The sequence below is a fragment of the Meles meles genome, chromosome 3, assembly GCF_922984935.1.
Source record: "Meles meles chromosome 3, mMelMel3.1 paternal haplotype, whole genome shotgun sequence".
NCBI classification, from domain to species: domain Eukaryota; kingdom Metazoa; phylum Chordata; class Mammalia; order Carnivora; family Mustelidae; genus Meles; species Meles meles.
The window spans coordinates 49,887,807-49,913,115 of record NC_060068.1 but is presented as its reverse complement, the minus strand read 5'-3'; the positions used below and the strand labels follow the sequence as shown (position 1 = coordinate 49,913,115).

At 37.7% G+C, this 25,309-nt stretch overlaps 1 protein-coding gene across 3 annotated transcripts in view; it reads left to right on the top strand.

Moving 5' to 3' along the window:
• Window positions 1-25,309, top strand: part of CAMK4 (calcium/calmodulin dependent protein kinase IV) — a 235,755-nt gene that overhangs the window by 178,062 nt on the left and 32,384 nt on the right. For all 3 annotated transcript variants that reach the window (XM_045999873.1, XM_045999872.1, XM_045999874.1), the window contains 2 exons: window positions 22,192-22,282; window positions 24,315-24,389. In XM_045999873.1, the coding sequence (XP_045855829.1) occupies window positions 22,192-22,282; window positions 24,315-24,389 (166 nt within the window). The remainder of the gene's footprint in view (window positions 1-22,191; window positions 22,283-24,314; window positions 24,390-25,309) is intronic.

The following is a 25,309-nucleotide window of genomic DNA, read 5'->3' as shown; positions in this document are numbered from 1 at the left end:
CCACAAACTTAAAAGCATGACACAACACCTATATATCTCTTAGTTCTGGTAGGTCAGAAGTTAGGCATGACACGACTAGATTCTCTCAATTCCAAAATGAAGGGATCAGCAGAGCTGCATTTCTTTCTGGAGGCTCTGTGGAAGAATCTGCTTCCAGACACATTGAATTTGTTGCCAGAATCCAGTTCCTTGTGGTTGCCTTGACACTAGACTTTCTCCATCTTCAAGCCTGCAGTGGTACATCAGATTCTACTCATGCTTTGAATCTCTTTGACCTACTCTTCTGCCTTCCTCTTCCACTGTTTTGTTTTGTTTTGTTTTCCCTCTTCCACTTTTAAAGGCTCATGCAGTTACACTGGGCCCATCTGGATAATCCAGGATAATCGCTGTGTTTTAAAGCCAAAGTGATTAGTAACCCTAACTATATCAGCAAAGTTCCTTATGCCGTGTTATATAGTATGTTCATAGTCCTGGAGATTAGAGCATGGAGCCTTCTTAGGGGCCATAATTCTGTCTAACACATTTTACTGTGTATGGATCTTTTTCATTCTTTTAATTGCCTCAGGGCAATTTATTTCATACCATGTGTTCTATTAATTTATCCAAGATCTAGATAGTTATGTAACTTTTTTCCAATTTTAAAAATTATGAATAATATTGTCATAAATATCCTTGTAGCCATATTTACACACAAGTAAAAATATTTTTTTAAGATACATTCTAAGAAGTGGCTTCTATGAGACAAAGACTATATTCATTTTATACATTTAATAGATGCTGCTTACATTGCAAGGCTTTACCAGTTGACAGTCCTGTCAGTAGTATGAGTTTGCATTTTTACCATCATGCACCTACCCAGTCCTGGGTAATATCAGTCTTTTGTGGGGGGGAGGAGGAGAGTAGTATAGGTGGTAAAAATAATTCATTGTTTTGATTTGCTTTTTCTAATTATAACACTGAAGATGTCATGAATATTTCTTGGGTTTATAGTCCATTTTCAATCCTCTGTGAGTTGGTCATCATATTCTTTACCTTTTTCTATCCTTTGCTCTTTTTACAATGATAATTTTACATTTTGTTTCTTAGTGTGTAGGAGCTCTTTATATATTCAAATTTTAATCTTTACTGTATGTATTTTTATATGTAATCCATATCCTATAGACAGATGTATAGAAAGTACATGTTTTTTTCCTAGTTTGGCTTTGTTTATGCTGCCTTGTATAATTTTCTTTTTTTTGTAGTGATTTGGAAACATTTTTAAAGTTTTTATTTAAATTCCAGTCAGTTAACATTTAGTATAATATTGGTTTCAGGTGTACAATATAGTGATTCAACACTTCCATACAATACTGGGTGCTCATCATGTCAAGTGCCCTCCTTAATCCCCATCACCTGTTTCACCCATCCCTCACCCACCTCCCCTCTGGTAGCCACAACTTTATTTGATTTGACAATTCTGTACATTTTGCTATGCTTACCATGATAAATATAGTTATCTTCTGTCGCCATTCAAACTTACTGCAATATTATTGACTATATTCCTTCTGCTGTACTTTTATCCCCATGACTGACTTATTTTATAACTGGAGCTTTGAACCTATTAATCCTGTTCACTAATTCCACCTGTCCCTCCAACCCCTTCTCCTCTCACAGCCACCAGTTTGTTTTCTGTATTTATGATTCTGTTTCTGGTTTGTTTGTGGTTTTTTGTTTTTTTTTAGATCCTACATGTAAATGAAATCATATGGTCTTTGTCTTTTTCTGACTTATTTCACTTAGCATAATACATCTATCCATGTTGTCACAAATGGCAAGATCTCAGTCATTGTGTGGCTGAGTAGAATTTCATTTTATTTATATACACACATACACACACAAACACAAATATATCACATCTTCTTTATCCATCCATCTCTGGATAGACACTTGGTATAAATGTCCATATCTTGGTGTAAGCTTAGTGAGCTTGTGTATGTATTTATATTTTTAGTTCTTCTGTTGGTTTTCCTTTTATAATTTTAAACAACATCCTTCAACCTCTATTTTATGTTTGATTAAACTTAAGCAGTATATATTATCTTTCCACTGAGAAAAATAAGGAAATTAATATACATATGCTTCTATTGACTTCCACCTTCAAATTCTTTCTTGTCATATCTCTGTTTTACATTGGTAAGGTTCATATCCTTTATGTTCTGCATTTCACTTGTTTGTTTGGGTTCAAAATGGACTTTGTGCCCATTCTCAACCCTTTACCACATTTCTTTGTCCTTATTTCTTATGTAGCTGATTTTATTCATTCAAGTAGTTTGAATTTTGTTTGTTTTCGTTGGGTATTTTTATTTGTTTGTTTTTTCTGTTTCCAAAAAGACATAGCAGCAGTATATCCTCTGAGATCTTTCATGACTTTTATGGCCACTTTATACTTGCAGGACAAAGTAGTATTTGCAAGACACTTGATTTTAACCTCAGCAGTCAGTATGCATTCCTCTGTAGTCTCCTTGCACTGAAACCTGTCTTGCAAAAATCTGACACCAACTTTATATTTCCCTTCTCAGAGATGGTCTGGTTTTTTTCTGCCTGCAGGTCTAAGAATCCATTCTTTATCCTTGAAAGTCAACTTGAGCAGGTGTGTGCAGTTTCCACAGCTCTTTTTCTGTGAGGAAAGCAGCAATAACATTTCCCCCGTTTTACAACTGTGTACCAACTGAAGCTCAGAGAAATTGGCTTTTGCACAGTTGTACAAATAGTGGAACCAAAATTCTTAAAATTCTTAGTCTAGGTTTGACCACATTGCCAGGCATGTGTACAAGTCTACTTTATCAGCCTTTGGGACTCTGGGTCTTTTAAATTTCAATCTGCACAAAAGCGCACTAACTTAAGTAGTCTTAGGAGCTTTGGATAATTTTTTGCACTTATCTCTTTAGCTCAAAGCAGATGGAACATTTGAGCTGTTTCGGTTTCTATGACTCTCTGGCCCATTTCTTTTGGAACTTCTGAACCTTAATGTAAGGTTCTTCCACCTTAAAGCTCCTTCATTCAGGTTTAATAAATTCTGAAGCTTAAATGCATTAATTTGTTTTTATTTTTATCTTTTTCTTTTCCTGAGAGATGCAAATTCATAATTTTAGCAAATCTGTTTCTTCCCTGCACTCCCATGCATGCTCCACCACTGGTGTACAGCATTAACCACCCTGTATTTCGGTTAGTTGTACATGAGCCTCGTCTCCCGAAAGAGGTAGTGTATCTCGAGGCTAGGAATAATGATTTATTCATCTATATCTGTCATCCTTTTCCTCTGCCTTGTACCCCCCCTTACAAACACATGCACAAACTCCTTATGCCCTTTGTATTCATAGCACATAACAAACACAATACATATTCATTGACTTGAATCCAGTTGTTTATAAATCTTGTTTAGGATCCCAGCATTTTGAGTGCTGGGAGTATTTTAGAACTGGCCTTGTATCATGGTTTCTAAAAGACAATGGGACTTCTAATTCGTTTAATAATTCAATAAACTCTTAAACCACATTACTTTCAAAATGATAATGCTAATCCAATTTTCCAGGAGAGCGCTTTTCATGGAATGTAATGTATTTTAAAATTTAAATAAATATACATGGCATATTTCTCTCTGTTTTGGAAAAGATACCTAATTTCATAGAACTTGGCATGCTGATAGATATCTGGGAAAATCCCATGTTGAAAAACAAAATTTCTCATGCATACGCTTTACACTCTAGTCCTGATTTCTACTCCTCACACTTTAACCTTGAAACTTATATTTTTTATTAGTAATATGTTGAACGTGTCATGGATTCTGACCATCTGTGTGATTTATCCTTTGAACTATACCTTTGAATGTGGGAACTCATCCAAACTATATCTAACTTTTAAATTAATCTTCCTAACTTTTGCCTATGACGTTATTATTATGCTAGAATTAGCTAGGAAACTGAAGAATCTTGAGAGGAATATGTAACTGGAACACATGAGGCTACCTCAGTAATAATAACACCAGACATCATTACCATGTGTTATTAAGTACTTACTGTGAACCAAGATTTAGCTAAAAGCTTGATGTACATCATCATTTCCCTTAATCTCCCTATCTATAAGGCTGTCTTATAATTAATTTCACAGATGAAGAAACTTAGGCAACTTTTCTAAGATCATACAGCTGGCTCAAGGCAGAATCAGGACTAGAATGCAAAACCAAAGATGACTTCAGAATTTATGCTCTTAAGTCCTCTGCTGTCTGCTTTCCTCTGCGGTAACCTGCTATAGATTCTGTTGGACCCAAAGCCAGAGACAGAGGAGCAGACAGAAGCCTTAACATGGCAAGAATTCGGGGCCAGCAGTGAAACGAGACAAGTGAGGTACATCCATTTTAAAGATCATATAGCAGGAAAAAATTCACATTTTTTAAAAGACACAGGTGCTTTGTAGCAGGTGTACCTCTTTATGTTTGCCTGTGCTTTTTTACTCTTTGATTCAGCTCTTGAAAACTACATATTTGACATAACGAGAATCACTCTACATGCTATAATTAAAGAATTAAATCTGTCTCAAATAAATTAAGAATATGTGCAAATGCATATTCCATTCTTTTTAGTACAAGTGTAGGTGGGAATAATAATAGCTCCACAGATGTAAGTCTTCCAGGTGCAGTCAGCTCTGTAACTTTATCAATATCCAGAATGACAGTAACATCAAAATTGAATTATCCCCAATGTGAGTCAATACTAAATAATTGGGTAGAAGACATTCGGTTCTTTATAGCTAAGTTCAACTTCCATTTAATTATTGTATTTCTTTTTTCAAGTAGTTGCCCTTTTATGCCAGTTTTTTGAGGGTCACAAATGCAGTGCAGCACTCATGGGCTGATCATTCAGACTGGTCTTCCCTGGCATACACAGCTCCCGAACCTGCTGATGACGAGACTGACTCTTAAATAGCAGCTTCCAGGGCTTTCAAATATTGTAAAAAAGCTTTGGAGGTAGGATATGCTGTCTCCATTTACCATAATGCCCTGTTCCCCAGCCTTGTGAGTAAGAGCACAGATTCCAGGCCAGATTCTGGATTTAAATCCCAGAACTGCTGCTAACTGTATGAACTTCAGCATGTAATTTAACTTGGCTGTTCTTTATTTGTAAAATGGAGATAATGGAATTATATATATTAATATTATATATATAGGATTAATATAATAGGATTGATATATTTGGCAAATCACTTGGAACAGTGTCTGTCACATAGTAAGTGCTATAGAAAATTTATTAAATAAAAATATTTAAATTTAAATGGAGTTTGCCTACGTCACTCTCATGTTATCTGCCCCTCCTTTAGCAGTATTTGAGTTTGAGATTCCTATTCTAAATAATCTCTTAAAGTCTGGACTGGCTCTCGGATTCTTAGAGTAATCCTTCAGAGAGGGCTTTAAAAGCATTTGCCTGTAAAACACCTTGATTATCTAAATTTACTAAGATATTCTAATGTAGGCACTTGAAGTTATTTAAAGTATAGATGAGCTGAGGCCACCTAAGGCTTAGAAGTAACTTCAACACATTGATGCCTTCAGAGGTTTGATAAAATTGTATTTTCTTTCCTTTAAATAAAATGTCACAGAACACAATAGATCATTTGATCGCTTTTATCTATGAAGGTCAAGAGATTTTGTAATTGTTATAAAGCATAGAGAATCTCTGGGCAATCACCATATATAGGCAAATTTGATTTATTTTAAATTTTCTGGAGCATCACTGAATATTTTAGTTGCAAACAGACTGTTGATACTAGTATCTGTATCTAGTAACCTTCAATTTAATTCCTCCTATCAGCACATCCACATCATATGTGGAAACTATTAAAATTTTTTCCTATTTTGATAAATGTTCATTTTTTATTAATAACTCTTAAATGATTTAGGAATCATAAATTATGTAAACTTTGTATAAAGAGGAGAATATTAATAAATAAGCACTTCATCTTTACTTAAAAGGAAGTATGGCCTTTGATGGTTAAAACATTGATTCAACTATCTTACGGATTTAAGAATTTTCCAGAGGATTATCTCTAAGCCAAGCTTATTGCCTCTCTTTAACTTATTTAGTATGATTTTTATTCTTTATATTTCTATGTAAGAGACTTTGGCTGCACTTCACATCTGACCCTTCTGTCAGTCATTCCCGTGGGCTCACAAAAAGGGGAGAAATTCTTTCTAACCAAGGAGCAAGCTGAAATTATTTTTTCTTTACTATAGGAAACCTCAGAAACTTACAAATGAAAACCATAGAAATTTTGATCAACATTGAACTAAGTGCAGAGCTTCTCACTTTTGTCATTTTTTTTCTTAATAGCTTTAATTGCATTAATTTCTTAATAGCTTTAATTGCATTAATTGGTACACCAGTTAATAAGTTCAAATGGTCTCAAATACAGAGGATAATTCCACTTTTAGGTATCAAGTAGAATATTACTTAGAAAACATTTAAAATGTCTGGAGTAATGGTGGTAATGTCTGTTTCTGGACCAGATGGAGTAAAAGGGACTAATTTATACTCTCTCTCAAACAAAAAACAAAACCCAAAAACTATGCAACATGTTTTCAGACATTAAATATCAGGCAGCCTAAGACAGTGGGCTCCCTTAAAAAAGGGAACACAAATAATATGAGCCCTACAATTGCCTGGAGTTTCCAGGCTGCCAAGTAGAGAGGACAAACCACAGAGCCACACAGTGTTATGAGTTGGGATGGGCATAGGACATTTATTCTAATCCAGGGGTATTAGGAGCTATTTCCTGTCCCAATTCAGTGGTTCCACAATTTTATTTATTTAACAAACCCTCGTTAAGTACCAATATGAATGAGTTAGACCTAAGAATGAGTTCTAGCTATTCCCTGGGATTTTGTGTCTATTTGTTGATGCCTGTCATAGAGCCTCATTCAACTCATAGTTCTGATCATTCATTCATTCACTCCTTTCACACATTTTTCTCATGAGCATTTATCAAAAACATACCAGACCCTTTGCCTAAAGTTTGTGGGTAAAAAAGTGAATAAAATAATCCCTGCCTGCTCTCAAGGAATTTATCTATTACTTTGATAGACAAGTACATAATTAACTGTAATAAAAATATCAGAGTATTAAGGTATATGAAGAAAATGCTACTGGGAGAAGCAGAGAAAATGGCATTTATTTTGCTTTTGAGATTAGAGGAAAATTTCACAGAAGTGGTATGTAATCTGGGTTATGACATGTTCCAAGTACTGTTGCTGTCTTAACAAATTATCCCCAAACCTAGCAGCTTGAAAAAAACTACTTCATTGTGCTCACATATTCTCTGCATGAGGACATTAGACAGGACATTGTGGGAATGATGACTGTCTCTGCTCCATCATGTCTGGAGTTTGGGTTGGAAAGACTCAAAGGTTTAGGGGCTTGATGGCTAGAAACCATTTAGAGGTGTCTTTGCTCGCTCACATGTCTGGCACTTGAAATGTCTGCCACACAGGACCTCACCAGGGACTGTCAACTGGAACAGTGATGCTTGACTTGTCCACGTTCCCCAACATTCTTAAAGCATCTCGGCCTTAAGATTGTAAGACTTCTTATGTGGCAGCTTAGGGATCTAAAAATGAGTATTTAACACACAAGATAGAAGCTGCCTTGGCTTTTATGTTCTAACGTCAGAAGTCACATACTATCACTTCCATTGCATTCTGTTGGGTCTAGCAAGTCACAGACCAGATTCAGGGGGACGGGGCATTACACTTCACCTCTAGATGAGAAGTGGCAAGATTGTGGAAGAGCTTTGGATGTGTAATACTGTTGCAAGAATCTTGATAAAATACAGTTTGACACATGAAAGATTATTATTATCTGGGAACCAAGTGGAAATATGTATGGCATGATTTAGGAATAGTAAATTCGGCTATGTAGTTAGTACATGGTAAGAATTGTCCCAAGATGATTGGAAGAATAAACATTGTTAAAATGTCTATACTGCCTAGAGCAATCTATACTTTTAATGCCATTCCGATCAAAATTCCACCGATATTTTTCAAAGAGCTGGAGCAAATAATCCTAAAATTTGTATGGAGCCAGAAGAGACCCCGAATTGCTAAGGAAATGTTGAAAAACAAAAACAAAACTGGCGGCATCACGTTACCCGATTTCAAGCTTTACTACAAAGCTGTGATCACCAAGACAGCGTGGTACTGGCATAAAAACAGACACATTGACCAGTGGACAGAGTGGAGAGCCCAGATATGGACCCTCAACTCTATGGTCAAATAATCTTCGACAAAACAGGAAAAAATATTCAATGGAAAAAAGACAGTCTCTTCAATAAATGGTGCTGGGAAAACTGGACAGCGATATGTAGAAGAATGAAACTCGACCATTCTCTTACACCGTACACAAAGATAAACTCGAAATGGATAAAAGGCCTCAACGTGAGACAGGAATCTATCTCCTAGAGGAGAACATAGGCAGTAACCTCTTCGATATCAGCCACAGCAACTTCTTTCAAGATATGTCTCCAAAGGCCAAGGAAACAAAAGCAAAAATGAACTTTTGGGACTTCATCAAGATCAAAAGCTTCTGCACAGCAAAGGAAACAGTCAACAAAACAAAGAGGCAACCCACGGAATGGGAGAAGATATTTGCAAATGACAGTACAGACAAAAGGTTGATATCCAGGATCTATAAAGAACTTCTCAAACTCAACACACACAAAACAGATAATCCTATCAAAAAATGGGCAGAAGATATGAACAGACACTTCTCCAATGAAGACATGCAAATGGCTATCAGACACATGAAAAAATGTTCATCATCACTAGCCATCAGGGAGATTCAAATTAAAACCACATTGAGATACCACCTGACACCAGTTAGAATGGCCAAAATTAGCAAGACAGGAAACAACGTGTGTTGGAGAGGATGTGGAGAAAGGGGAACCCTCTTCCACTGTTGGTGGGAATGCAAGTTAGTGCAGCCACTTTGGAGAACAGTGTGGAGATTCCTGAAGAAATTAAAAATAGATCTTCCCTATGACCCTGCAATTGCACTGCTGGGTATTTACCCCAAAGATACAGATGTAGTGAAAAGAAGGGCCATCTGTACCCCAATGTTTATTGCAGCAATGGCTATGGTCGCCAAACTGTGGAAAGAACCAAGATGCCCTTCAATGGACGAATGGATAAGGAAGATGTGGTCCATATACACAATGGAGTATTATGCCTCCATCAGAAAGGACGAATACCCAACTTTTGTAGCAACATGGACGGGACTGGAAGAAATTATGCTGAGCGAAATAAGTCAAGCAGAGAGAGTCAAGTATCATATGGTCTCACTTATTTGTGGAGCATAACAAAGAACATGGAGGACATGGGGAGATGGAGAGGAGAGGGAGTTGAGGGAAACTGGAAGGGGAGATGAACCATGAGAGACTATGGACTCTGAAAAACAACCAGAGGGTTATGAAGGGGCGGCAGGGGGTGGTGGTGGGCGGGGGGTGGGAGGTTGAGGAACCAGGTGGTGGGTAATAGGGAGGGCACGTACTGCGTGGAGCACTGGGTGTGATGCCAAACCAATGAACACTGTTATGCTGTAAATAAACAAATAAAAATAAATATATTAAAAAAAAAAAAAGAATTGTCCCAAGATGATGCACAGTCAGAAATTGGGGACAAATTTTGAAGGGCCTTTATTTTCACACTGAAAATATTAGACTTTAACTTATAGGCGATGAGGAGCCCTTGGTGCTAGATTGTTTTTGTTTTTATTTATTTTTAAAGATTTATTTATTTTAGAGAACATGGGGTGGGGAGGGAGAGAGGGAAGGGAAGAGAGAGAATACCAAGCAGACTCCCTGTGTAACACAGAGCCCAACATGAGATTTGATCTCACCACCCTGAGATCATAACCTGAGCCAAAATCAAGAGTCGGACGCTCAACCAACTGAGCCACCCAGGCACCCCGAGTCTTTTTGTTTTTAAACTAGAGGATTGACATGAGTTAGTCTGTGTTTTAGAAAGATGACCTAGGCGGGCGCCTGGGTGGCTCAGTGGATTAAGCCGCTGCCTTCGGCTCAGGTCATGATCTCAGGGTCCTGGGATCGCTCCGCATTGGGCTCTCTGCTCCGCGGGGAGCTCTCTCTCTCTGCCTGCCTCTCTGCTTACTTGTGATCTCTCTCTCTGTCAAATAAATAAATAAAATCTTTAAAAAAAAAAAGATGACCTAGGTTTAGAGATGTGGGTGGACGTGGTTAGGAGAAAAATGTTAGTAGTGCTAGTAGAGAATATGAAGGACTATATACTTAGTGGTAACAATGTAATGAAAAGAGTAGATGTGAGATGTATTTTGGAAGTGAAGTTACTTTATGGCCGAATGGCCAAGACTAGTAGACTAGTGAGAGGAAAGGAGGTGTCAAAGATGAAATAAATGAGAATGTAGGTTCTTGGCTAATAAATGGGAAGCCCCAACACGTGGCTGCTGTGCTGAAGGTAGATTCTTCTGGTCCTGGGATGCTCTACAGATCGAAGCTTACCATAGATCTCACCGCCAGCCAATCCTAACTATGCCTGCTGATCTGGTCATGGGAGATTGTAATGTCCTACTGCTTTTCCCATATATTCTATTGATAATTCTGAAGGCATCAGAGAGTAGAGGTCAAGCATAAAGACAATGGTAGTGGTAGGTCTCCAAGGCAGATACGACACAAAGGTTGAGTATTCACTTTGAAGTTCCTACTTAAATTTATAGGTATTGATTCTTAATTTTCCAAGGAATAGAGAAGAGCAAGTGCATGCAGTTTAATTTTTCTTCCCAAGGGAGAGCTATAGTCAGAATACCGTTTTCTTTTTTTTAATGACTGGTTCTTCTTTGTCCTGTTAGATTTTTTAAAGAGATTCAAACTTCCTCCTACCAACTCCTGAGACATTATCAATTAGCCACACACAGCCCATTGAACACAGCACAGCTGTAATTAAACTAAATTACTATGCAGTAGCTTTCATTACACAATGACACAGTTTTTGTTAGGACCATAGAGAGAGTTTAATTACATGTCTAGACACCCCCTGAATTCAGAGCAGCAGTGTCATCTTTGTCTGTTTAAAGGAGAGTTTGAGCTTTCAGTGATTGTATTTTTTTTTTTTTTTTCAAAGAACAAATGGTAAGATATGTTGGGCATTTTTCTTCCTCTCCTTTTTTTTTAAAATCCTACTTTCTACTTTAGTGCATATGTGATTTAGGGGCCATTTATACATCTGTTATAAATGTTTTTGAAGAAAAATGTATAGATTTTTACTCTTTGTCATATTTGATCTACATTTTACTTGGATCCAAAAACTTTCTTTCTGTAATACATCCTCAAATATCTACTCTTAACTTGTTAATGTATAAAGCATATATGGTGATGTGAAGTACAGTCATCTCTTACAACAATATTTCCAGCTTCCTCTTCCTTGTGAGGAAGTTCATCCCTTTGCTTGAGCACAAAGTACTTTGTGCATTTATCCTCGGTCCTGCTCATTCAGCTCCTCGGGGGACTCTTATAATCTCTTATTATCTCTTGACCAGAGCATGCAGTTTCAGGAGTTCCTGTGTTTCTTTTGTGTTCCAAGCTGCTCTCTTCTTTCCCATTACTGAAATGTGTTTGCTGCTTCTTTCTCTATAACTGCAGATGATTTCTGAGCCTTTTTCCAAGTGATGTGTTATCTCTTGAATCTGACCTTCATTTAATGGGTCAAGCCTTTTCAGAGCCTCCATTCCTAAAATCTCATCTTTCCTGAAATCTGACCACATACATTGGAAATAAGAGAATGAAATTATCACATGCCTACCCTCTCTAAACATTCTCAACAGCGCCTCAGAAAGTTGTTCCACAGCATGTATTTTCCTTGCTCTTATATGCAAAAACATTTTATATATTGATTTCTTTGTTGATTACACGTACATTACTCCGATTTTCGTTTTTGTACTCTCTTAGTGTGAGACTTGTCTATTTAAATCAGGATACGTCACATTTTCCATTGATATTTTGCATAATGCATAATTTAAAATGATAATCATTACTTAATAATTGCTCTTAAAGAAATGATAAGTGTTTCTTATTCTTAGATTTTGAGTTGAATCTAACCAAAATAGTATAGATAAAATTAAACTTCCCACTAGTATGATATAGACCAACCATTCTTGCAAATATGTACTTAGCAGACTTTTATAACATGCACATTTATGTGCAGACAGGGAAATGAATTTCTACCCTGTTGAAAGCATCCCTGTTACCTCACTCTGACTTTGCACACCAGGAGACTTGTACCAAAATCAGAAACATGACTTCTTTGCCTATCAAGTGCTCTAACTAGACAGCCCAGGTTTTCCTACCCAGCAGCATTCCTACTTATCCTCTCTGTTAGCATCCCGCTCCTTTTCCCCATGATCTTGTTACTCCAGCTACTCCATTGCTACTCCAAAATCCCCAGCTTTGCTTTATCTAGACACTTCTAAACCACACCCCAAATTAAAAGCAAAGATACTTCCATGGGAACCATATTCTGGGCAACAGCAGGCTCAGTGTTCTTCAAGTGCACCACTGGGGGGCCCAGGATGGTGCCTTCACTGACAGAGAACTTTGGCTTGCCCACTGTTCATTAACAAGTCATTATAGTTGGCCAAATCACTACTCAGTTCCATTTTCTTACGCTGGCAAGTACAATTTATGAATGTTTGAGACATGATGGAAACTGAAGAGAAAACTAACAGATGAATTTTCAACTCTCCTTGCCCAAACTCCCTTAAGGCATATGTTGTGTTGGATATTCAGATCAGCGTCAGAGGATGTGAAGAAATTAATTCAGCTGTACCTATCAATGCTACTACAGAAGAACAAAAACTATGTAATTATTCAAGATGTCATTATGAGGATGAAACCCTTTTGCCTGATCTTAGAGTTAAAATGTTCTTACTGGGTTTTGGCTTTTCTCAGAGTGATGCTGTAAATCTTATAGCACCTTTGAGGTGGCTTAAGTATTATTATCCAATAAGTACACAGATGCTGAGCCTTATTTCAGTTAAATTTATCAAAGTGATGTTGCTATGGAAATATATTGCTAAAATGCAAGCATGAAAATTTGAACGTCCATTACAGATTAATAATGGCAAGTGAGTATCATTTGCAAATTACCACCATTCTTTGAATATCTATAAGTTAATGACTTCAAAGTAGAACAACATACATGTCTATTGGAAAACTGAGTTGTTTGTTGATCCTTCAAAAAAATATTTTTTTAATACCTACTTAGTACCAGGCACAGTGCAAGAAACTAGATATCTGTCTTCATGGGTTTTTCATCTGGTGAGGGAGATATCCTAAACATAAAGCTTGCAAAGAAACAGATATGCTGTAAAGAAAAATAGGCGGCATCCATGAGAACATATAGAGGTGAACACATATGTTAGTTTGGAAGGACAGATATGGCCCCCTGAGGAGCTGACACTATAAGTTGAGTCCTGAGGATGAGGAGGGCTGGCTGGGTAAAAGAAAAGGTAAAAAAGCATTCCAGGAAGAGGGGCAGCCAGAAAAGGATGCTGAGGTGGGAATAAAATTTGGGCTTGGGAGGAATTGAAAGAAAGTCACGATGGGTAGACAGCAAGAGAGGGGAAAGTAGCAGAATATGAGGCTGGAGAAGAAGGCAGAAGCTAGGAAAAGTAATGGGAAACCACTGAAGGGTTTCCCAACTAGAGGAAATGGCCTGATTTCCTATGTTGCTGTGTGGAGAATAGACTGAAGGTGGGGCCATGTTGGAAATCAAAGAGAATTAAGGGACTTCTGTGGTGGTCTAGCTAAGATCATGACAGTACCGTGGAGAGAGGCAGGGCAATTCTGGAGACATTTTGGAATTGGAATTCACGGCACTCTGCTGTGAATAGGATGGAGGCACGGGGTGGGGGGAGGAGAGAAAAACAGTTTCTGACTTGACACTTGAGTGCACCGAGGCACTACATTTTGAGGTGGGAAGAACAGAAAGAAAGGGGCTAGAAGAAAGTCAAGAGTTCAATTTTGAACATGTTGAATTTAAGGTGTCGGTGAGACAGCCTGTTCGAAATGAGACCTGGGCAAGAGGCCATATGGTCCTGGAGTTTGAATTAGAACTTCCTTTAAGGATACTATCATGGAATAGTCTATACAGTCTTAAACTACTAACAATATAGGAGCATCGTGTAATTCATTTGAGACTGGACGTAGTTACTAACTCGATGGATATACTCCTCTTCATAGCCCATCATTCATAACAGATGCATAAGCCAACATGAAATGCCTGCTGCTTATATAAAATTTATGTTTTAAAAAATTCATTACCTAAATAACACATTTAGAGTTAAATTTCATAGAAGAAAAAATTAAAATTAATTATAACCCTACCACACAATTTGCTTATACACACATGTACTTTTGGGGGGCTAAAAGAAGTAGCTAGAGGGAAGGGAATAGACAAACAAGCTCAGAGAGTGTTCATAACAAAAGAGAAGGCTACCAGCACGGTCTTAGTAAAGATCTAATTTAAGAAGCAGAGTCAGAAAAAAAAAATCGTGTATTTATTCATATACTTCACAAATGTTTATTGAGCATATACTGAATGACAAGGCCTGTTTTAAATTCCAAAGCTAGAATCACAGACTGCAGGGTATTTTGTTTGTACCCTGTTCAGGCTTTTAAAATTTTCAACTTCAGTGTCAACATGGAAAATTTGTAATATTTTACATTTTAAAAAATCTGAATTTCTGTCTTGCCTTGAAAAATCAGAAAAGCTAGCAACATGGGACCTGCATTCCTGCCTGACAACAGTGGGCTGAGTCTGCTTTCTCTGCCTCTTAAGGGGCCATGTTCTCCAGGGACAGATATAAGGCCCCTGGGACTTCCTGATGTCTTCCTTTTATTTTACACTCTGTCAACTTCCTTCATTCTTCCGGATATCTTCCTGACCCTAGACAATTTGTGACTTCTGTTCAAGGGCTACAAAATCAAATACAAATACTGCCCTGCATGACCAAAGCATTGGAAAGATGCTGGAGATTTTAAGCAGTGGCCTAGTGTGACCAAATTTGCACTTTTAAAAAATTATTCACATGCCACCATGGAGCTTTAGCTGCAGGGGAACAAGCCTGGAAGTTGGGAAGCTGGTAATTTAAGTGAGTCATCAGAGTAATTAAGAGGGAAACTTCTTTGTGGCTTGGCTAAAGGTAAGAACAGTTAAGTGGGAACAAGGGGGAGAAAGGTGGGTGAGGCACTAAGAAGGAAGAGCTACCTATGTTCATGGAACATAAATTGGACGTGTTGGTAAAGGAGATGGAGGAATTGGGTAAACCCTGGTGTCTGGCTTGGTGGATGAGTCATTTGTTGGGTTTGGGAATACAGGCACAGGAGTAGATTTAGGGTAAATAATGAGTTTGGCTTGGGAAACGTTGAGCTTGAAACACGTGTGAGACATTCAAATGGAATGGAGAGTAGAAAGTTCTATGGAGTCAGGGCCATAGATATGTTGGGAAGGCAGTAGAGATTTAGGGCATAGTGGGTAAATGGTACCCTTATTTGTGGCTTTCAGTGAGCTCACTCTGGAAACCAAGGAAATGCAGAAGGTGCCGAGCAAGTCAGAGATAAGGGGCCAGGGTAGGAGACTGAGGGGAGAGCAAAGGAAAAGCAGCAGGCAGCCAGTGAGGCAAGAGCCCCAAGTGGTGGGAGTGCACGTGAGAGATAAGACCATGTGCTCGGAGGCCAAACCGGTCAAATGAAGAGTCAGAAAGCATGTGTTGGGTTTTATGAGATCCAAAATAAAAATTTGGTGTGTTGAAGAAAAAGGAAAGGGAAGAAGATGGAATGATGGAAGCTGTGAATGGAGACCTAGGATAGTAGGAAATAGTTGAGGGCAGCGAGAGTAGGACAGGAATATGTGTCTTTGGGAGACTGTGGAGGTGATGATTGTTTTTTTTCCTTGTTTCTTTTTGATGGTAATACCACCCAGTCTAGAGCTGTGTATATGATGAAAGGGAAGAAAGAGGGAAGAGCCGGAGAGAGGTAGGCCAGAGTGATAGGGCAGTGCCTCTGAAGAGGGAGTGGGGCCTGAAGTAGGATCCCGGCAGCACGTGGGAAGACTCCTGGAGGAGGGCCTAAGGAGAATGGAGCGTAAGCAAAACAATAGGCTTTGAAATACAGCTCTTTATCAGCGACAAATACTGTTTCTCATGGTAATTTGTCTTCTAATGGAAAAACACAGAGTAAGAATGTTTCAAATCCTAATCGCCACATACTTTGTTCCTTTTATATCTTCTAAATGTTCTTGGGAACTCTGAACACAAATAGTGCAATGTCAGTTTGTATTTCCCTTAGACTTATTTCCAGGGTGAAGGCTAATGTATAATATATTCTATTACTCTATAATTTATAATGCATCTTCTTGGGAAAAGGAGTTGTGGCAAATAAGTGAAGAACGCATACAAAATAAAGCTCTTAAAGTGGAAAAGAGAATTTTTTAAAAAGCAGAGAGAGGGAAAAGTAAATATATCCAAAACAGGCTAACTGATTATAATTGAAACCGCTTGTACATTGAGTTTTGGGCCTCCAAAACAGAAGAGGGAAATGTGATGGAATAAAAAGCAAATATTTTTTTTTTTAAAGATTTTATTTTATTTATTTGACAGAGAGAGAGATCACAAGTAGGCAGAGAGGCAGGCAGAGAGAGAGGAGGAAGCAGGCTCCCTGCGGAGCAGAGAGCCCGACGCAGGGCTCGATCTCAGGACCCCGAGATCATGACCTGAGCCGAAGGCAGCGGCTTAATCCACTGAGCCACCCAGGCGCCCCAAGCAAATATTTTCTGATCAAAGTGTCTTTTGATACTTCAGGAACGAGCAAGTTTTCCAACTCTCAAAGGATTTCTAATTGTAATTTATTGTACAAGAGATTTGGAACAACAGTGACAGAGTCCCAACAGCTACCCTTTATAAAACAGAATACTCACTCCATGCTGAGTGCCAACATGCCTCACCTCTGATTCTCAGTACCACCTTTGAAGTGGGTGCTGCAGATGGGGAAACTGGGAGGTTCAGGACAGACAGATTGTTTCAGGTCGCACAGCTAACGTGTGGCATACCTGTGGGGTATTGCCCCGCAGTGCCTCTCATGCTGTTGTTCTTTAATAATTGTTTCAAAAACAACGCCACAAAAACCTTATTATCCTTATTTCTTCTATCAAAGTTAGAACAAAACCAAGGCCCAATATTGAAATAGAACTTTGCAAAGACACGCCTTTGGCACAGTGCATTAAATGCATAATTATAAAATCCTTAAAAATGTACTTGTTCCCTACCTTGATTACTCTGAAGATAAAATATTTGTCATTTTATGCTTTTTTCTTTTTTAAATTTTTTATTTCAATTCAATATAATTAACATGTACTGTATTATTAGTTTCTGAGGTAGAATTCAGTGATTCATCAGTTGCTTAAAACACCCTGTGCTTATCACATCATGTGACCTCCTTAATGCCCATCACCCCATTACCCCATCTCCCCACCAGCCTCCCCTCCAGCAACCCTCAATTGGTTCTCTAACACTAGGAGTCCCTTATGGTTTGCCTTCTTCTCTATTTTTTTTTAAATTTTATTTATTTATTTGACAGACAGAGATCTCAAGTAGTCAGAGAGGCAGGCAGAGAGAGAGAGGAGGAAGCAGGCTCCCTGCCATGCAGAGAGCCTGATGCAGGACTGGATCCCAGGACGCTGAATCATGACCTGAGCGGAAGGCAGAGGCTTAACTCACTGAGCCACCCAGTTGCCCCTCCTCTCTATTTTTATCTTATTTTATTTTTTCTTCATTTCCCCTATGCTCATCTGTTTTGTTTCTTAAATTCCACGTATGAGTGAAATCCTAGGGTATTTGTCTTTCTCTAACTGATTTATTTCTTTATGCTTTTTTCTAAAAAGATAATCCTTTAAAAAATTGAGAGAGTAAATTAATTGTGCTTCCCTGCCTCTTCCTTTTCCACTTCCTTTTTCTTCTTCTTTTTATTCCTTGAAGTTTTTAAAAATTTTTTTTATTAATATATAATGTATTATTAGCCCCAGGGGTAGAAATCTGTGAATCGCTATAAACCAAAGCACATACGTTCCCCAATGTCCATAATATTCCTTAAAGTTTTAATTAAATTTGTATACACTTGGTTATTTGCTCTTCTAATTTCTTTATTAAAGGTTATGATTAGTCAAGATTTATTAGTTAGATGCTACAGTTGATGTCAGATTTATTATTTCTTTCTCCATTAAGTTGTTAGGTTTTAGACATCTTCCAAAGTGGCATTTAGTTCTTAATGTTATTGCTTGCCTTTGTTTACTTTAATTATGATTACTTTCAACACTCGGTTTAGTCTAAAATACGGAATTGTCTCATTTCTCAATTTTCCCTTCCTTTTGTCTATTTGTATTGAATCCCCATGACTTAAATAAACTGTAGTTAAGATCAAGAATATCTTGATAAGGTCTGTTTCTCCATAATTGGATATTTCTTAATTAGCTCTGTATCACTGATATAATATTATAAAATGTCTTTGCACATTTTCCCAGGAGTACACAATTTTGCGGGCCATTTTTCCCTTCTTCACTTAGTGTATTGTGATCTTGATGTGGCCAGATAAGATTAGTGCTTGATGAGATTAGAGGTGTGTATTGCATTTAAAACCCACTTTGAAAATAAAAGGGCTATGTGCATATTATTCAGCTTTTGCACTGCCCTTTTTATGACTTCAGATCCTCTAAAACAGAAGTTTTCAAAGTATAGTCTAAAGATTACTGGAGGGTTCCTGAGACACCCCCGACCCCTTTCAGAGGGTCTGTGAGGTCAAAACTATTTTGTTATAATATGAAGATATTTCCCTTCACTTATGAAAGTACAGTGGAATTTTTCAGCGTGTGCATAATGTGTGGTTTTATAGCAGACAATGCAGAGCCAGGGGAATCCAGCTGCCTTGTATTAAACTAGAAATTAAAGAAACTTGTAAAACTTAAAAAAAAATAGCACAGAACTCTTAATTTTTTTGTTTTAGAAAATATATTCTTATTAGAAAATGTTTATGTCAATATGGCATGAATTTATTGTTTTTTAAGTAAATTAGTATTTTTTTTAATTCTCATTTTTAACCACTAATGTAGTAACTAATGTTAGATATAACTCATAAACAAAAAATTCTTGGAGGTTTTCAATACTTTTTTTAACTCCAAAGGGGTCCTGCGACCAAGAAATTTGAGAACTGATGCTTCCAAAATATTCCTCCTTCTAAAAATTGTATCTCCTTGGGGGGGAAGACAAAAAATCATATTTTTTTCATATTTTGCATATTTTGCATATTTATGCACATTTTCCTTTTTGCTTGGCTTCCTGACTTGAGATAATGTAAAAATTAAAAATACTCACTATTGGTTAAAGGCAATCAGTGGATCTAAGCAAAAATACAATAGTGACTCCTATTGTTAGTCAATACATTTAAATGCCTCCTGCCATGTGTACATGATTATATCTCGACTTTCAATAATCTTTCTACACCAAGAAATTCATAGCAAATGATTCCTGCCTGTATTTTTAAAAGCGCATGACCTTCAGTATTTCATTGCTTTATTTTGTTTTTAAATTTGTTCCTCTGTTAGTGAGTGCATGGCTCCTAAATCTATGATTTTTTCTAAAATTTTTCTCCCGTTATTTGGTCTAGCTCTCCTCTATGGAGTGCCAAATGGTGTTGTTTTGTTTTGTTTTACTTTGGACTTAGAACACAAAACTACGATTTCTGTTCAAGAAAGCCAGAACAATATTTAATAAGAATCTTTATATAATTGGTACCTTTGCTAAACCATTGCTTGTAAATGTATCTCATTTGTTGCTATTATGTTGCTATTTCTGGTGTTGTTTTCTTCCCAAAGCAATGGAGTCTCTTAACTGGGTTAGATTGGGAGTGGGGGAGATCAATATTTTCCATTGATCCCAAACTGCAATTCTTAGGTATGTTCCAAAGCAACTATATGAGAAACTTGCATTTTTGCCTTCAAACTCAGCTAATGCAAGATATAGCATCTTCCTCCTCAGGGGTCGGGTGGGTTTTCCCTGGGTGTCACTAAGGCTAAACATGGTTCTTGGCCTTCTCACCGATCCTCCCCTTCCCATGACCTTCCCACTCCTCCATCATTCTCCCCTCCTCTCCTTCACCATGATTCTCCTCTCATGTCCACCCTACACAATCAAGCATCTGTTTGGCAGTCATGCAATGGTCAGGTTATGGCCCCACTGCCACATGCCTACATTGGAATCCCAACTCCAACTCCATGCATCTAGTTGTGAATTTGCACATGTCTCTGGTCTTTTTATGCCTCAGCTTTCTCATTTGCAGAACAAGCATTAATATGATTTACCTCACGGAGCTGATACGAAGATTAAACGAGTTGATAGATATAAGGTGTTTATAATAGTGCTTGGAATACAATAAGTGTGTAGGACATTTATGATATTATTGTCTACACATTATAATTATCCACTAGAAAACGTGAGCTTGACCTGATAAGACAGGAGCAAAAGCAACTTTCTTTTGTCTCATGATTGTCCTGGCAAATCAACTCTGTGAATGCAGTCTTCTCCTTCGTGAATAAAATTTCAGGCCATTCCCATAGCTTTTCCAGTCACTCTTGGGTAAGGGAAAGACCAAAACTTTAGATTTGTCCAACTTTAAACTTTAACTTAAACTTTAAACTTTAACTTTAAACTTCCTCCTACCCCCAACGTGAACCTTAGAGATCTATAATTTGTAAACAGAGGGGATAGGAATACTTGTTAGTTTCTTCTCTTTCTCTTGCTCTTTACCCTCCAACTGATCGTGCTCCTTCTAGGGTTGTTGTGAGGGTGACGGTGAGGAGAGGGAGAGGAGATGGAGGGTTAGCAACGTGCTTCCCAGACTGGTACATTCATGGTCCAGCATCTGTGGTCTTGTGGCCAGTGTCAAGTGCCTGATGTTCTTTCCATGTGGGACACCATAGATGGCTCTACAGAGACCCACTGCAGGATAGTTCTCTCACGTCAGGTACCCTGAGGAGTCAGTGGTTCCTCAACCGCCTATGCCACCTCCCTCATGTTCTGCTTCCTGAAATGCTGAGGCAAGATGGCATCACCCCAGCACAAAACTTATGCTTATGTCTGGTTCCTTTCTGCACAGTCCACATTGAACCTGTGAGAAATGTGCTCCCTCATTTCAGCTCTTCCTTGAGCTTGAAATGAGTGGAATTGCTAGAAGCGATCTTTAAGATCGGCTCAAATACGCCACTCTGTATTGGTAGTTGGATTTACTAATCTTCAGAAAAGCCTATGAGAACATTAATCATCTTTAAACAGTAATTATCATATTAAGGATCGTCCTCTATAATAATTACTCATATCTAAATGCCTGTTCAAACAATAATATTAAGTCTTTGCTGTGGTTGTAAGCTTCTAAAATGACACATACATCGCTTCTTGGCCTTTTGGCTAAGATCAAGTGTAAAATGACACATATAATTATGCTTTATTCAAATAATAAACCAGAAAAATTTCAATGCACAGAACTTTGACTTTACTATAATAATAATTAATGGATTTGAACTTCATAGTACTATGCATAAAGAGAACTACAACTAATATTCTCTGAGTAATTTTTAAATTTCTGACAATTGGTTTCATACACTTTAAACTGCATTTCAGGGTGCCTGGGTAGCTCAGTGGTTTGGGCCTCTGCCTTCGGCTCAGGTCCTGATCTCAGCGTCCTGGGATCGAGCCCCGCATCGGGCTCTCTGCTCGACAGGGAACCTGCTTCCCCTTCTCTCTCTGCCTGCCTCTCTGACTACTTGTGATCTCTCTCTGTCAAATAAAAGTCTTTAAAAATATATTTTTAAAAAACTGCCTTTCACTTTTAGGTAACTGTATATAAGCTGTTCTTAGATTATGTATAGTATAAACTTATTTTCTTTTATGGTGTTTATTTTTAAATGATCATATGTGTGTGTTGTTGAATCATATAACATAGTAAAGAATATTCTAATTCTGAAAAGATTAAACATAAATGTTGGAACCATAAATACAGTTACTGGAATGTTACTCCATTGTGTTCCCTATTTAGTACCTACATGAAAATGGGATTGTCCATCGTGATCTCAAACCAGAGAATCTTCTCTATGCAACTCCAGCCCCAGATGCACCACTCAAAATAGGTGAGGACATTTCATGAAGTCTTATGACCCCAGAAGAAATGTATTCCATGGAATTTGAAAATAATTGTTCCATCTAGTTTTGCCTCCATTTAATTTCCTTGGATATTTGGTATCTGTAAAGGAATAACGCATTGTTTTGGAAGTCTGTAGTCCTTTCCTGATATAGTCATCTGGAATCAGTGCCTAGAAGTTGGTGCTCTAGTTCTGGACACAAAGGAAACATAGCTCTTTAGAAATAGCAGGGACTTCGGAAGGTGATGGTGTACTTTGTAGAGAAGTTTATATAGAGGAAAATCACAGATAACATAACACTTCTTTTTTTGTTACTTTTTATTCCATAAATTAGTTGGAGCTTAATTTTAGATATTCAAGGGCTTTGACACAAAATGCTTAGTACATATCAGTGAATTAAGGATCTGAGTCACTTGTTTACATGAACAGAGATAATTTGAGGTCTGTATTTCCCAAAGTGCTCTCCACAGAACACCAGTTCCTCAGCTGAGGGAACAAGAGTAAATATTCTAATTTGCTTTGGGGGAGGTGGGAGTGTTTTGCGAAAGTGCTAAGGTTGGTGAAATAAGTTAGGAAATGCCAACTTAAACAAATTTTTTTATTTCTGCAGGACTAACCAGAACTCTAAAAATGCTAATGTGTAAACTGACATCTAAATTAGTGTGTTAGGCTTTTCCCAAGCCTTACTTGACTCTGGGAACCTTGCTTTTTCTCCCAATAAGCATTTTGAAGAACTACAAGGATGAACTTTGTGTAATTCCAATCTACTCAATGAGTTCTTTAAATCAGCATTTTAGAAAAACGTGTATTAAATGTTATTTCCCCTCTCTTTTCGCTTGCAAATAGTAATAACAGAACTTATTTTGCAGGAATTCTCCTTAGCAGAATCTGTGTTAAATCCTCTGAAGGACATTGTTCTTTTGGAGGCTGGCCTGTGTAATGTTAATCTGATAAGTTCACTGCATTAGAAGTGTTAACACCTTTGAAAATTAAGTTATACATATCATGGAAGAGCCCAGACAACGTAATGTGCTTTATAAATGCAAGAACCCAAAGAAAAAATACCAGAGACCTGCTAGGCAGCCAGCTTGTTCTTATAATCACTCCTGAAAGGCAGTGAACAGCAGGGAGACTTCCATTTCCTTTGACGTCAATTTCAAAGATTTTATCCTTAAAGAAATTTCTTTAAATGGATGGATAGATACTAATTTAGACAGGAGAGGCTTTCTTTCTGAAGGACTTCCTGCTGCTTTCCCTGATAAGGATCAGCACCTCCGTGGAAATGTGGGTTTATCTTTGAAGTCTAAAATGGCATCAATTCTGCACCTGCCTCTCTTGAAGAATGGCCTTCAGTGGTTTCCTGATGCTTCCTGAGTGAGAGAGAAGCAGCCCAGCAAATAGACCATAATGGTAGCAACTTTGGGTAGTGTTTTACCTAAGTAATATTCTGAGAAATAAAGAGGATTCTTGAAAAAAAAAAAAGTGTTATATATTCCTCATATGAGAGTAAATCCTTATCCATCAGATACACATTTTGAAACAGAATGAACCTTTTGGTATTTCTGCTCATGTCTTTGACATTCACAAACACCTATTTTTTTTTATTTTGATTTCTCCCCATGGAGTACTAATTCTATATCACTAATTCTATATTGTACTTTAGAGCTACTGTTTGTTTCATAAATCTCAGAGTTAATGTTAGGCAAAATATATCTGTTACAACTGTTATTTCAAAAATAAATATCTTATTTGCCTAAAACTGGGATTTATAGAGGAGAGCATAAAATGTATTTGGGAGTCATATTTTTCTCCAATTTAAAGAAAGATTCAAATTTTTTTTTTTCAGTTTCCTCTCCCAGGTGACTTGTCCCCTTCTTCATTCCCCCTTCCTCCCATCACCAGATACCAAAACAAGTAAAAACAAATGAGTCTGTTTTATTTTGAATAATAAAAGTACTCTGTCATTTTATAAAAGCTGAGAAAAGACTTGTTTCCTTAAATTTTTCTCTTGTGTTGTTAGCTGATTTTGGACTCTCTAAAATTGTGGAACATCAAGTACTCATGAAGACAGTGTGTGGAACCCCAGGGTACTGCGGTATGCTCTTTAATATTGATGTTTACTTTTATTGTTATTTGAAATCTACTTTTATTTAGGGATCTAATCTTTAAATTCCTAATGTCTCTATTTAAAATGCTTACAAGGTAGATGACGCCAGGGTGGCACGGTTGGTTAGGTGTCTGACTCTTGATTTTGGCTCAGTTCATGATCTCTGGGCTGTGGGATCCAGGCTTATGTCAGGCTCTGCACTCATTGGGGAGCAGGCTTGGGATTCTCCCCCTCCTTCTCCTCTGCCTTTCCCCCTACCCTTCTCTCTCTCTCTAAAAAATGAAAAATAAATCTTTAAAATGCTTACAATGTGATGTGAGTCTCCATGAGGAAGGCACATAAAAATGATACTCAGAGCACTTCTTTTTCTCCACGAAGGGTTCAGTGATGTTGGTTTTAGGGTACCCCTCTTAACAGGGAAAGAAGGAGCCTCAGGGGGTAAGGATTGGGTGCTCTGCACCTGTCATTTGAGCAGTAACTACTCTTAAGCCCCTTAGGAGTAGAAGGACAGTCACCAAGAAAGAGAACAAGGGAAAAGCTTTGTTTCTGGTTAGAAATAGAGCCATGAGCCCTCAGTCACTTTCCGTATTTGCTTTTATTTGGGAGGGTGTGTGCGGAGAGAGTATGTCTTTAATTCAGAGGGCATATAGGACAACAGAGAGAATGGGGTAATCCCTAGTTCTTATTGATAGCGTTCTATCCTTACTAAGACCAGGGCTTCAGGTGGGGTTCCCCAGCCGAGTCCCGCAATCTCTAGAGATGGACTGTGTGACTGTCCTCACACATAACTAACTCATTTTCACAGCTTTGAATTCATGGAAATCAGACTGTAGAATGCACAATTAGATATCCAGTGGAGCAAATATATGATTAAATTCCCAGATTAAATTAGCTAGAAGAAGCTTTAA